The 15186-nt window shown below is 48.7% G+C and overlaps 1 protein-coding gene across 3 annotated transcripts in view; it reads right to left on the bottom strand.

Annotated features, from left to right (window-relative positions):
• Positions 1–1765: 1765 nt before the first annotated feature.
• Positions 1766–15186, bottom strand: part of ADAMTSL4 (ADAMTS like 4) — an 82787-nt gene continuing 69366 nt past the window's right edge. For all 3 annotated transcript variants that reach the window (XM_081173451.1, XM_081173452.1, XM_081173453.1), the window contains 7 exons: positions 14832–14961; positions 13575–13779; positions 10181–10354; positions 7809–7982; positions 5420–5599; positions 4128–4272; positions 1766–2463 (listed from right to left, as the gene is read on the bottom strand). In XM_081173451.1, coding sequence (XP_081029577.1) covers positions 2324–2463; positions 4128–4272; positions 5420–5599; positions 7809–7982; positions 10181–10354; positions 13575–13779; positions 14832–14961 — 1148 coding nt within the window. In that variant the 3' untranslated portion in view covers positions 1766–2323. The remainder of the gene's footprint in view (positions 2464–4127; positions 4273–5419; positions 5600–7808; positions 7983–10180; positions 10355–13574; positions 13780–14831; positions 14962–15186) is intronic.

Raw genomic sequence — 15186 nt, 5'->3', positions numbered from 1 at the left:
TCTTGCCCCCCATTGAAATCTAGTTGGACTCGCAAGAGACTGCGATTGACTCACAGTATAAAAAGACTGGCTGTGATCACTGTCATTGTCAGTTGTTGTAGAGCATTTTTTTGGGGGGGGGAGGTTAGGGTTAGCGCTCCGCAGCTCTCCCCCCCCTCGGAGATGACACCTGGGGCTGTCTGCCCCCCCACTGCCCCCACCTTGCTCTGCCCCTGCCTCCAGGTCCAAATATTAACTGCAGGGTTTTGTTGATTTCTTAAGCTTCACCCCACAAACTCCATCACAAAGCCTTAAGGGTTCACAGCTACAGAATGCATGCTACGGTTGTGTGCCCTCCAAACTTTTCTTCCACCCTGCCAGGGTTCTTGTGCATTCAATGGCTCAGTGACAGGCAGAAATCCAACAGATCAGGCCCCTCCTAGGAATGGACATGGCAACGGCTGCTCCTACTGGATTTAGTGTTAGCGACGCAGGAAATCTGCCCAGAAATAAGTTGGCAACCCTTTACAGAAGCTACCCTCGGAAGGGGGAAGGGCAGAGAGAAAAACAAAAGTGTGTTGATTTGAGCTGCAAAGAAGGGGAGGCAATATATTCCTGTTTCTAGAGGTGAGGGTTGCCAACTGTTTTACTGAGACCTGCGCCTGTGCGTTTAGCAGCCACGGCGTCATCTACAGACATCGTTAACCCGCTTAAAATAATATATATCTCTAGGCTGTAAGAGGAGCTTCGCTTCCACATTTCTGCAGGCAAAGCTCCTCTTGGAAACACGACAGCAGGCCGGGCTGGGTTTTCTGATCACTTGGCAACACTGCCCAGGCTAGGAAGGAGGAAGGAAACCTCTCTGTGTGCTAAGGTTGCCAACTTCAGCAAAAACCAAAGCTCTTGTGCCTTTAAGGGACACCTTGACGTGTAAAAACAAAAACCCGCTGTGCTTCTCTCTAGGGATGGAGAGGAGCAGAATTGATGTTGATGACAGAGGAGCACGGGCAGGAGGAAAAAGTTGGCAACCTCAAGAACTGCGTGGAAAACCCAGCTGCGACTTGCGAGTTGATCCGTCTTTCTACAGAAGCGTTTGCCCTTCTGTGTTGTTTCCTCAAAACCGAGGGAATCCTGGTCCATTCTGGACTGAGGGAGTTTTAGGCTGGTCGCTTGACCACTTCTATCACCATTGAACATGCTGGCTGCGGGGAGCTGGAGTCCAGTGACCTTTGGGGGTCCGCAGGTCCCCCCTTCCTACTGTAAATCGGGAAACAGTGGCAAGATTGTAGAAACTGTCTTGCTCGGCTGCTAATCAGCTTTCCCCACAATCCAAAGTAGCACCAATACTGTATATTTTCAGGAGGAAAAAAAATAATGCATATTTTTCGCTTCCTTAAGGAAATACTAGAGCAAAGCCAATATGGCTGTGAGGCGTCAGACTCAGTGCTGCCCTCTGGAAGGGAGCGCGTGGAACTGCAAGGGCTCCGAGTTCCAGTCCATCCACCGGCCTTTTTTTGCCGCAGCTGACGGGGTTTTACTGGCCGGGGTGGTATAGATTGGGTCGAGAGCTCCCTCCCCACCTGGGCTTTGTCTCAGGCGAGTTCACAGGCCTCGGAGACCGAAACCACCCACCACAGAACTCCACATCATGTCCCGTGCGTTTCCAAAGGGCTTCCGCGAGGAATCGAACCCAGCGCCGGCAATGTCAAGTCGTCCGTGCACGGCCTGTAGTGCCGTGTCCTTAGCTGAAGTTGGAGCTTTGCAGACAGTTTTGACCTCCTTTTAGCTGGTTGCAAAATGAGCGTCTCGGGGTCTGTGTGTGTGTGTGAATGGGATTGGGGATGGCTTCACGGGCGGGAACCAAAATTTTGGCGGTGTGTCTTCAAGGAGGGAGGGAGGAGGCCGAGCGGGGTGCAAAAGTACCCCTTCGGAGTTCCTTAAAAGCTAAGGCCACCAAAATCACCTGTGGGTCTGCCAGAACGCCGTGCGTGCCGTCGCAATTCGCCTCCCCTCTTCCTGGCCTCCGTGAAAGGGGACAGCTTAAAAAGAAATGCAGGAAGTACGATGAGTCTGTAGCTTGGGGTAGGTTTCTCTGGAAATACTGGGGTACAGTATGAAATACTTTTTCTGGAGAGAGCAGAGGAGAGGACACTGATGGGAATTTCTCGGACCTCGAGTTCGAATCCCATTTGGTCCTTCAATGCCTTTGCCGCGATCCCTCTCCAGCAGAAGGGTTTTGTTTTTTTGCAGATGACGGGGGCTCCCGCAGTCCACGAAATATATTCGCTCGTCCCCGGTTCAGGTAAAGGTGCGAGGAGTCCAGGATCCCGCCCGCTCGCCGGTGCTATCGGCTCGGTCCGGCGTGGCGCCTCTCCAAGGCGTGGGTACATGAGGCACAACAGACGGCTTTGTAGTAGGAGTAGACGCAGAGGCGGGCCTGCACAATCACCGGGCAGTTGTGGTATTTGTCCCTGCAGTTCTCATCTGCCGACCAAAGAGGAAAAGCAACATGAAAAACCCCAAAGAGTTGTGGGGTCTCCAACTTGACGAACCTGACAAGGAGACTGAGAATGCCCCCTGCCCTGTTAACTCTCCCGACAGATGGGGAAATACGACTCTGTTCACTGGGATAAGTTCTCGGCTCACGTCTTCAGTGACCTCATAACCACAACTCCCGGAATAATTTAAAACAACTATCTGACGTTTTTACAGGGACGCAGGTGGCGCTGTGGGTTAAACAGCCTAGGACTTGCCGATCAGAAGGTCGGCGGTTCGAATCCCCGCGACGGGGTGAGCTCCCATTGTTCAGTCCCAGTTCCTGCCAACCTAGCAGTTCGAAAGCACGTCAAAGTGCAGGTAGATAAATAGGTACCGCTCCGGCGGGAAGGTAAATGGTGTTTCCGTGCTCTGCTCTGGTTTGCCAGAAGCAGCTTAAGTCATGCTGGCCACATGACCCGGAAGCTGTACGTCGGCTCCCTCTGCCAATAAAGTGAGATGAGCGCTGCAACCCCAGAGTCGGTCACGACTGACCTAATGGTCAGGGGCACTCATCTCACTTTGTTGGCCGAGGGAGCCGGCATTTGTCCAACTATAAGCCTCTTATCTTCATCAGTGATCACGTCAGCACACATAAAAGTGGTGACAGCAGCAGCGGTACGTACTTGGTGTAATTAATGCCAATTCATAACTTCCATCATTTTCATCTTAAAGGTAAAGGGACCCCTGACCATTAGGTCCAGTTGTGACCGACTCTGGGGTTGCAGCGCTCATCTCGCTTTACTGGCTGAGGGAGCTGGCGTACAGCTTCCGGGTCATGTGGCCAGCATGACTAAGCCGCTTCTGGCGGACCAGGGCATTGCACGGAAACGCCGTTTACCTTCACGCCGGAGCGGTACCTATTGATCTACCTGCACTTTGACGTGCTTTTGAACTGCTAGGTTGGCAGGAGCAGGGACCGAGCAACGGGAGCTCACCCCATCATGGGGATTCGAACCGCCGACCTTCTGATCAGCAAGTCCTAGGCTCTGTGGTTTAACCCACAGCGCCTCCCGCGTCCCAATACTGCCATAAAGGACCGGTGCAAATTCCTGCATTGCAGGGGGGTTGGAATAGAGTCTAGCCTTTCTCAACCTGTGAGCCCCCAGATGTTGTTGAACTACAGCTCCCATCACCCCTAGCTAGCAAGGCCAGAGCTCAGGGATGATGGGAGTTGTAGTCCAACAACATCTGGGGACCCACAGGTTGAGAAAGGCTGGAATAGACAATCCACAGGGTCTCTTCCAATTCTACAATTCTGTATCAAGACTAAGACCCTAACAAGCTGACACTTGTAAGAATCCTTTTATCCAGCTGGGAAAGCCTGCTGGAACAAAAACAACCATCTTCAGTTGTTTCCGAAAAGCGCAGATAGCAAGGGCCTGCTGTATCTCGACGGGGAGGCCATTCAACGGAAGAGGGGCAGCCACATGGAAGGCCCTGCTTTGAATGACTACACCGTATACCACCACGCCATATTGTAGGAATTGTATCTCTGCAAATAAACGACTTTGCAGAAATGCACCCCTTGGGCGTGTGGAGTTTTTCAGCCTGCCTGCACGTCCTCCCCCCATTTTTGGCCGTAGGGAGGAGGAGGGGGCCGGGTGGGTTACCTAGGTCCAGGAGGCAGGGCTGAACGTTGCAAGGCCGTTTCTTGATGGGCTTGAGATCTGGCGGACAGAGGTTGCTCAGGGTCTTGTTTTGGGTCAAACACTGGACCTCTCTCACTTGGACGCCCCCAACGCAGGACCTGGAGCACTGAAAGGACAAAGGGAAAACAGAACGGTTGTGGAATATGGACCTAAAATATACAGCATGTTACAGTTTAAGAGAAAATTATATTAAAATTATATATCGGTGGTATCTAATACCGAGTAAACTGGCAAAAATGCATAAATCTGAATCAGGGGTCAGCAAACTTTTTCAGCAGGGGGCCGGTCCACTGTCCCTCAAACCTTGCGGGGGGCCAGACTATATTTTGAAGGGGAAAAAATGAATGAATTCCTATGCCCCACAAATAACCCAAAGATGCATTTTAAATAAAAGCACACATTCTACTCATGTAAAAACACCAGGCAGGCCCCACAAATAACCCAGAGATGCATTTAAATAAAAAGAGACATTCTGCTCATGTAAAAACACGCTGATTCCAGACCATCCGCGGAATGGATTTAGAAGGTACAGCAGAAAAGGTGTCCAAATATAAACAGTCAACTTATTAAACCTCACAATAATTTCATAATATACAGTGGTACCTCTGGTTACGTACTTAATCCGTTCTGGAGGTCCGTTCTTAACCTGAAACTATTCTTAACCTGAAGCACCACTTTAACTAATGGGGCCTCCTGCTGCTGCTGCGCCGCTGGAGCACAATTTCTGTTCTCATCCTGAAGCAAAGTTCTTAACCCGAGGTAATATTTCTGGGTTAGCGGAGTCTGTAACCTGAAGCGTATGTAACCTGAAGCGTATGTTACCCAAGGTACCACTGTATCTGTCTATGTATTTCTAATAGTATCACCAAATGAGTGATTTTTGATAGGACTGCAAAAACTACTCTGAAAATTCATTATTCCAAAAGCGAAACCTTCATCTGGTTGTAAATATTAAAGATCGTACCAGCAAGAATGAGCCTTTCTGTAAAAAAAAAAGATTAAACATTTGATGTTAGCTGCTCTGAGCCCGGATTTGGCCGGGGAGGGCGGGGTATACATAAAAATTATTATTATTTATTATTATTATTAAATCAAGACTTACTGACTAGTGATTTAAATTGATTCGATCTAAATCAAACCCACCCTGGGGTATTCCCTGCCGCAAACCCCTTCCCCGTTTTGCCCGTTCTCCGAATCCTACGTGTGGAAGGGGGTTCCCGCCCCACCCACGGCAGACCCTCGCCCTCACTCACGGAGCTCCAGGCGGTGGAGAACCAGCGGGCCTCGCAAGACGTGCCCACGCAGGGCTGCAAGGAGGGCGGCTTCTCCAGGTGGGCGCAGTCCGAGGCGTCCGTCACGTTGAACTCAGCGCCCAGCTTGCTGACGCAGATGAGGTCGCGCCGCTGGGTGCCCGTACTGCAGTCCGATGAGCACTGGGGGGGCGAAGAGGCAGAGAGGGGGCAGATCAGGGCCGGATTTAGGTTTGATGAGGCCCTAAGCTACTGAAGGTAAAAGGTAAACGGTAAAGGGACCCCTGAACACTAGGTCCAGTCGTGGCCGACTCTGGGGTTGCGGCACTCATCTCGCTTTATTGGCCGAGGGAGCCGGCGTACAGCTTCCGGGTCATGCGACCAGCAGGACTAAGCCGCTTCTGGCAAACCAGAGCAGCGCACGGAAACGCCGTTTACCTTCCCGCCGGAGTGGTACCTATTTATCTACTTGCACTTTGACATGCTTTCGAACTGCTAGGTTGGCAGGAGCAGGGACCGAGCAACGGGAGCTCACCCTGTCACGGGGATTCGAACCGCCGACCTTCTGATCGGCAAGTCCTAGGCTCTGTGGTTTAACCCACAGCGCCACCCGCGTCCCCTATTGAAGGTAACGGGGCCCTTTATATGTCCAGCTGTCCTTAGTCAACAACAATTTTTTCTGTGTTGAATATAGGAGCGTCTCCATCCCCATCGTTCTGCCCGGACACTGAGGTCCAGCGCCGAGGGCCTTCTGGCGGTTCCCTCGCTGTGAGAAGCCAAGGGTGCTGGGAACTGTAGCTCTGCAAGGGACAAGCTACAGTTCCCAGAATTCTTTGGGGGAAGCCATGGTTGTGCAAAGTGCTACAATAGTGTCTTAAATGTGGTGCAGGCAACCCCAACCTTTGGCCCTCCAGATGTTTTGCACTACAGTTCCCATCATCCCTGACCACTGGTCCTGTTAGCTAGGGATGATGGGAGTTGTAGGCCAAAACATCTGGAGGGCCAAAGGTTGGGGATGCCTGGAATACATAGCTGTCAACTTACAGATTTGAAAATAAGGGACCAGCAGCCTTGAAAATAAGGGATCAGCAGCCAAAATAAGGAATTTTGCTATTGTAAAGAGTTGCATACGTTGGTAGGATTGACAGATGCTGTCAATCCGGCATGAGGTGGTTGTGGCGCTGCGGTGGCCGCTGAAGCGCTGCCCTTCTGCATCCCTCCCCATCCCCTCCTCTTCCTCCTCCCTCAGACTGCCTCGTCAGCTGCCACCCCCGCTGCCGCCTCCAGGCTCGCGGGCAGCGTGGGCAAAAGTCTCTCAGGCGGGGAAGGGCCGATGGAACTCCTTGCGCCAGGACGACGGCGCCAGCGTGAACTCTCTCTCATGGCGGAGGGCCCCGAGCCGCTGCTTCCCTCCCGAGCCGGGCGAGCATGAAACCCGGGAAATTAAAGGGACATCATCCATAAGGGACAGCAGCGGGACACGGCGCTGGGATAAGGGAGTTTCCTGCCAAATAAGGGACCATTGACAGCTATGCTGGAATAAGGTCTAGGTCTCTTAGTTAGCTCTACTTTCAGACTTGGTTTTATGCCTGTCAACCCACATTTGTAGAACGTTGACGCATGTTCTAATCTGTTTTTAGTCTATCAATAATTTTTTTTCCATTTTAAATAGTTGTTTTTAACTATTTTTTCACTGATAAATCTATTGTTATGTTCTTTTTTTGTAAACCACTTTGAGGTGTTGCTGTGTATTTTTTTACAATCAAGCAGTGTATAATTTTTTTGAAATAAATAAAAAGAAATAAAACTAAGGGTGCTGAAATTTGTAAGGAGCAACAACCCCCCCAAAAAAAATCCCCTCACAGTCCTCAGAGTGGTTTAACACTCAACCTAGGGAAATCTGGCTCTGTGAGGAAGGGCAATAGGGAGTCTCCTCTTAACAACTCTCAACACCCTTAGCAAACATGTTGACTGATTCCTTCATTGCAGTGGCTTGAACTAGATGGCCCTTATGGGTCCCTTCCAACTCTATGATTCGAGGTCCGAAATCCGTCTAGCTGTTGGGGCTCTCTGCAAGCAGCAAGGAATCCTGGGATCTGTAGTTTTGTGAGGGAGCCAGGACTCCTCCTGTTAGTCGCCAGTCGCTCGTTCGCAAAAACTACCATTCCCAGAATGCCTTAAGCCAGGCACCCCCAAACTCGGCCCTCCAGCTGTTTTGGGACTACAACTCCCATCATCCCTGACCACTGGTCCTGTTAGCTAGGGATGATAGGAGTTGTAGTCCCAAAACATCTGGAGGGCCGAGTCTGGGGATGCACGCCTTAAGCTTTTGCAAACCGGGTTCAAACGATGCTGGCGACGAGACCGGGATGGGACGAGGGGCGCTGCTCACCGGACTCCATGGCCCAGTGTACCACCGGTTGACCCTCTGGCACGGACCGCCGTTGCATGCCCTCATGTCGGCTGGTTTGGTGCCGGCGCAGTTCTCCTCCACCTGCCCGTTGGCGGCGCTCGAAAGGCAGACCACCGAGCGCCGCTGAATCCCCGTCCCGCACTCGGCTGAGCACTGGAGAGGAGAAAGAGGGAGAGAGGGAATGCGAGAGACTTTCATAAGCTTTATCATACCACTGGCTCTTCTTATAACCATAGCTTAGAGGTCCCGGGCCCTAAGGAAGTCAGACTACCCTCCACCAGGGCCAGGGCCTTTTCAGTGATGGCTCCGACATGGTGGAATGCTCTGTCCCAGGAGACCAGGGCCCTGCAGGATTTAACCTCCTTCCGTCGGTCCTGTAAGACAGAGCTATTCTGCCTGGCCTTTAATTTGAATTCAGCCTGATCTTTTATTCCCCTTCCCTTCCCTCCCCCTCCCCTTTTATGAAGATCACCTGCTCTGAGACCCCACAGCTAATTCTCCCCTGGTCTCCTCGCTGGCCCAAGCAGGACGGATTCAGCCAGCTAGCCCTGGGGATTATCTAATGCTTATTTCCCCTAAATTGATTTTTGAATTTTGAATTTTATTGTTATTCATGTTTTTATACTGTATTTTATGCTGCTTTTACAATTAAGTGTTTTAAATTTGTTGTTAGCTGCCCTGAGCCCAGTTTTTGAACCGGGAAGGGCGGGCTATAAATAAAATATTATTATTATTATTATCATCATCATCATCATCATTCCCCTCCTCAATACTCCAGCAGCCCGAGAGGCAGCTATTTCTTTGTATATAATTTTTATCAATTTTCCTGCCTTTCCAAATTTAAAATACTCATTTTTACATCCTTAAAGTATCAACGACTTCCCTTGTTCTCTTTTCGGGTTCATTTTACACAGTGCTTTTTTCCCCCCCAAAAAAATGTTTAGAGGTACTGTCATTTTGACTCAAGAAAACCACCATTTTATAGTTCAAATCAGGGAAAATAAATGCAGTAAGTACAAACATTTGCAAAATGTTTAGGGGTATGCGTACCCCTGTGTACCTTCAGAAAAAAGCACTGATTTTACATATCATAAATCCCTGCATATCTTACAGAAAATATACCATTCAGTATTCTATTATTACATCCATCATAACTTTATTTACACTGTTGAATTTATCTCAATGCTGCCAGCGTTTTCAGCCATACACAGTTATTTCCCATATATTCAATAAACGTTTTCCAATATTCTCTAAACGTATGTTCTTCTTGTTCCCTTATTCTATATGTTAAGTCTGCAAACTGCATATATTCTGTCAACTTAAGTTTCTGCTCTTCTTTGATTGTTACCTCACTCGTTTTCCATTTTTGGGTGAGCAAAACACAGGCCGCAGTAGTAGCAGCACACATAAATAACCTTTTTTGACACCTGGGAAGAGAGGCAGCCATTTCTAGCCTATCTCCCACAAGCCATTCATATCTCACTTGCAGCAATCCCTGGGGTTTTGTTCAAAAGGTGCCTTGGAGTTAACTGAACGTCACACGAGTGAGCCGAAGTGCATTGTGCAGCTATTTTTTTCAAATATATCCTTTATTAGGCATAGCAAACCACACATTATCAAACAGACACCGTATACAAATTGAGCAAAATGCGAGCTCAACATAACAAGGTTTTCCCAGTCTGATCTTTAACTCCAGAGAAAATCAATTTGTATAAATAATACAATAGAACATTACCACATCACCAATCAATTCAGAACCACTAAATCTCTTTATAATGGCCCAGTCTTTCTACATGGACAGCACTCAAAAATTCAGCCACTATTAAAGTAATTTGATCATTCCTGTCCGAGAGCAGGTCCTGAACTGTTGGTAGCATAGAATTGAGCCTATTGTGTTGTAAGGCCTCTAATAATGGTCTTCTGGCATAAATGCCAAAATCACAAGAAAAGAAAATATGCTCCAAAGTATCAGGTTCCTGTTTACTACATTTGCAGAGATGCTCTGATTCTGGGAGAGCTAAATATCTTTCTCTTACTATCATATTAAATCTGGCTAATGTAAACAGCCTGCACAATTCAAGATTCTTCAGATTTGTCATGTTTCCCTTTTGAAAATCTCTACACAAAGGGAGATTTAAATAGAGAGGAGAGCAAGATTGTGCAGCTATTCATTTGAAGTATCGGAGAGCGGTTTGCGTGGTCAGAAACGGAAGCGAAGCAGGAGGGTAGCAGCGTAGGAGGAAACGCCTTTGCACGGTTTTAATCTAGCTCTGGGAGAGATGGGGAATTTTGGGCTGGGGAAGAGAGACGAGGAAGACCCACAGGTTAAAAAAAAGGGGGAGAGGAGGTACCGTGTTGCTCCAGTCGCTGTAAAACCAGGTGCGCACGCAAGGCCCCATGTCACAAACTTCGCTGGTCTTCGGTCGATGGTTCCCTGGGCAGTCGCTGTCGCGGAGCAAGTCGCCGTGGTTACTGACGCAGCGGACATGGCGTGTCCGAAGTCCGGTGCCGCAGAGGACTGAGCACTAGAAGGGGGAAGCAGTGTGGGATGTGAAACACAAGAGGAGTCAAGTACAACATTCCTAGAATGAAGATGTTTACACATGGGGAGGAATGTTTGTCCAGCCAGCAGGTCAACTTCCTGTTTCCTTCTGGGCTGGGACAGACTTCCTCTGCGTGTGACTAGATGTGGGTGTGGCCTCACCTGTGCAGGTAACGACAAAAGCACAGGGTAGGGCAGCCATCTCTCTCTCTTTGACTACATGCATCGAAGAAGCAACATCTGCTTAGCCAAAGATGCCCTCTTGGCTTCCAGTCAAGAGAGGACAAAGGGACTGTCTCCTTATGAGATACCGTATTTTTCGCTCCATAAGACGCACTTTTCCCCTCCTAAAAAGTAAGGGGAAATGTGTGTGCGTCTTATGGAGCAAATGCAGGGGGGAGGCAGGCAGGAAAAGCCCCCAAGAGCCGCACACAAGCTCCACGCGGCTCTTGCGGGCTTTTCCCCAGGAGGGAGAAGGGACTGATGCGGCCATTCAGTCCCTTCTCCCTCCCTGTAGAAAAGCCCGCAGGAGCCGCGCACTCCTTAAAGGATGTGCAGCTCCTGTGGGCTTTTGCGGGGGTATTGCCATAGCCACGCGCAGCCCCTCCGGCTGGGAGAGGCTGCACACAGCTATGGCTTCTTTAGCTGCAGCAGCCTCTCCCGGCTGAAGTGGTTGCGCGCCGCTAAAGAGGAAGCCAAGACAGCGAGTGGGATCCATCCTACTCACTGTCTCGGCTTCTCCCATAGCCGCGCACAGCCTCTCCTGGCTGAAGAGGTTGCACACAACTAAAGAGGAAGCCGAGACAGCGAGCGCAGTGTATGTTACTTTCCTAAGCTAAGTCTCCCTTCTGGGATCCGAATGTGAACAGAATGTGAGTAAACTCTTTTTATACTTTTACAGAAGACTGCTTCATGTCTTATCTTTTATGAGGGAATAAGGGGAAAACGCCAGAACAGTTATTATAGAGGCTTTAGCGAGCGTGAGCTAACGCATCCGCCGTGAGTTTAAAAAGGGGAATGTATTACTCTGCTGAAATTCGGGAACTTGCTAACACAAGTTGGAAAGGCTATAACCAAGCAATATATATCCTCTCCTGCATCCCTGAACATTCCCACAAGGAGGAGACGAGCTATCGTGCATTCTGTTTCGACATCCAAGGATGCCGAATGCCGGAAGGTTTAGGAGAAACGAAAGAAAGGGGACCGATAATACAGTGCCCAGTTAAACTGTGGAACTCCTTGCCACATGAAGCAGCAATGGTTGCCAACTTGGACGGCTTTAAAAGAGGGTGAGGCCAATTTGTGGAGGATAACAAGGCCATCAATGGCTACTAGCTGAGTCTCCGTGGTTGGAGGCAGAAATGCTGCTGCGTTCTGGAAACCACAGGAGGGAGAGGGAGAGGGCTCTTGCGCCCCAGTCCTGCTTCTGGGCTTCCCATTGGGGTAGTATCTGGTTGGCCCCTGTGAGAACAGGATGCTGGACTACATAGGCCACTGGCCTGCTCTAGCAGGGCTGTTCTTATGCCCTTGTGGAACCTCCAAATCCAGTGGCAGTCTATCCAGGTTTCTAGGTTCTTTGTGGGTATTCTACGTGGGGCTGCCCTTGAGACTGACCCAGAAACTCCAGCAGGTGCAGAATGCCGTGGCAAGACTCCTTATGGGGTCCTCGCTGCAGGATCACATTCACCCGGTGCTCTACCAGCTGCACTGGCTCCCGGCGGAGTACAGGGTCAGGTTTAAGGTGCTGGTTTTAACCTTTAAAGCCCTATATGGCCTAGGACCCTCATACCTACGGGACCGCCTCTGTGTCCCACAGAGGACCTTACGGTCTTCAAACAAAAACATCTTCGAGATCCCAGGCCACAGGGAGGTTAGGCTGGCCTCAAACCAGAGCCAGGGCCTTTTCAGTACTGGCCCCGATCTGGTGGAACGCTCTGTCACAAGAGACTAGGGCCCTGCGGGACTTGACATCTTTCCACAGGGCCTGCAAGACAGAGCTGTTCCACCAGGCCTTTGGCCAAGGCACAGTCTGACCCCCTCCTTCGGTAATCCTCACAGAACTCTAGCCCAATGGTTGCCATTAATTTGATTCTGAATTGATTTTAGAATGAATTGATTTTAGAATGCTGTGTTACTTTTATTGTTGTTAGCGGCTCTGAGCCAAGCTTTGGCTGCGGAGGGATATAAATAAAAATTTATTATTATTATTATTATTAATCGACCACCATGAGAACAGGATGCTGGGCAAAATGGGCCCATTTGGCCCAGCTGCACGGATTTACTGAGGTTCTTATCCTGCACAAGTTGTTGCAGAGTTCAGGCCAGGTGCAAGGGCAGCCCCACACAAAGCACATGGCATAAATTAAGCCAGGGTGGATAAAAATCAATAATTTTTTATAAAAAAACAACAATAAAATCGGATTTTTTATTTTTTTTAAATCGGATTTTTTGAAAATTTAAATCAGGTTTTTAAAATAAAATGCTTTTGGAGGAAAAATCTTTCTAAAGATACAGTAGCTTTCTATTTAAGTTACATTATAGTCCAAAGGCTATTCATGAGGAAATAAAGATTTGTTTTTAGTTTTTCATGTGTACTAAAACTCAGTGTTTTGTTTTTTGTTTTTAAAAAAAGTTTAACCACATCCGTTAACAAACATGGATACATATGCTATAATATTATTGTTTTAGTTAAATAAATTGTTTCAGTTGTTAAGGAAATGACTTATTTGTCTCCTTCCAATAAAGTACAGCAGAAAAGTTGTCCAAATATAAATAGTTAACTTATTAAACCTCACAATAATTTCATAATTTATCTGTCTATGTATTTCTAATGGTATAACCAAATCAGTAATTTTTGATATGACTGCAAAAACTACACGGAAAATTCATTATTCCAAAAATGAAACCTTCATCTGGTTGTAAATATTAATATTATACCGGCAAGAATGAGTCTTTCTGTAAAAAACACACGATTTAAATCAAGTCTTACTGACAAGTGAATTAAATCATGATTTAATTCAATTTGATTTAAATCAAATCCACCCTGCTGAAGGCACATTTCACATTGTCTTACATCGATGCCCATTTTGCAGGCATTCCAGATACCCTGCTTTAGAGTTTGCTGCTGCTTCCCATGCTGAAATGACCCCCCCAACTCCCCATCCTCTCCTCCCCCCGCCCCCGGCTACCACCAAATCCCTTACCGAGCTCCAATTAGTTCGGACTTCCCAGCGGCTGCAAACCTGGACTTGGCAGGCCTGGGTGGCGTTGGGCTTCTCCAGCTGTGCGCACCTCTGGGGGTGCACCATGGTGCTGCGGTTGGCGTAGATCTGCCGGCACAGGACTTGGCGGTGCTGGGTGCCCAGGCCGCAGGATTTGCTGCAGGCTGACCACTCGCCCGCCTCCCAGCTGGAAAAGAGACGGACAGGGTGGGGAGGGGGAGTCCAATGAGCAGAGAAAAAAGGGATATTCCCTCACAAGGGAAATAAGAAAAATTAAGGTCTTTGAAATATACTCGGAGTCGAGAGTGGATTTCGTGCTCTTTATTCAGCTCATAGTGGTGAGGAGGAATGGAAGTTCCACCTGAATGTCTGCCTTATATACATTATTTACACAATGGGCCCCGCGTGATTGGCTAATTCCGGGATTCACCTGTAGGCCAATCAGGTTGCGGATTCACTTCCACCTGGAGCTGGATTGGGTGGCTCCTGTGGACCAATCAGACTCCTGCCTTTTGGATCCTATTCAACTCAGTACATAACAGTCTTATTATATATATAAGACTGTTATGTACTGAGTTGAATAGGATGTTCATCAATGTACCAAGCAAACATGTACATAAATATATAAACCACATGTCTCAAGCAGCACAGGAAAAAGCCCTGGAACCATATTGACTCCCAAACTGACCACATGTTTTCTCTGCAAGGTCAAAGGAAAATGGAAAAGCCTCTCCCCATTGTCTTTTCCTTCACAAAACCTGTCTTAAGTGTATATCTGTGTATGAATAGGGTGAGCCTGTGACCAGGCTCAGGAACTAAGTATTTATCATTACAAAAGACTGGCCAGGCTCCCCAGGGTTATGCAAACCTATAATATCTGCTGGGGACAAATTATGCTCTGTATTCTTGCAACAGAGGCTGTTGCTGCTGCTGAAACCCTCCATTGAGCAAGGGCCAGTGAAATCACGGGGCACCAGGGTTTCTGCAGAGAGGGGTTTCTAACTCTGTGACAAGCGGAGGCGGCTTGGGCCCCGTGGTGTCTTGCTCAAGATGCTGGTGACCTACTCAAAAGTAGACTGTCATTTCCCCAAAGCTCACACATGCAAATTTTAATAGGGACAGAGGAAGTTGCCCGATGCCAGAGTCCAGGCGGGTTGTCACGAGGCCTCCAGGCCTTCAGAGGGCAGCAGCTGACTCAAAAGGAGACCCATAAGAGGCAAGGGTGGACTGGACACTCACTAGGCAGGGCAGGGCTCCGTGTTGCAGGCTTCCTCCGACACGATGGGCTTGGGGATCAGGTGGCATTTCTCCTCCCCCACCTCCTCTTGTGTAACGCGAGAGATGCACTGGTAGACAGACTGCCAGAAACCTGTAGAGAAAGACAGCGAGGAGCATACTAGCCACTTTTGCCTTTTAAAAATCAAGTTTCTAGTCCTCAAGGCAATCGAGGGGCCGAAAATCACAGAACTCAGCATATACTGGCAAATGTGGTCCTTTCACATGGTCTGAACGCCTCTCTATTTCCTTTGTGCGATGGCTTCGTTCTCACCATTGCTGCGGGGGCACCTAACGAGCTTAGAGGATAAAAAAAACA

The sequence above is a fragment of the Podarcis bocagei genome (assembly GCF_964188305.1).
Source record: "Podarcis bocagei genome assembly, chromosome: 16".
NCBI lineage: Eukaryota > Metazoa > Chordata > Lepidosauria > Squamata > Lacertidae > Podarcis > Podarcis bocagei.
This window is presented reverse-complemented; position numbering and strand designations above follow the sequence as displayed.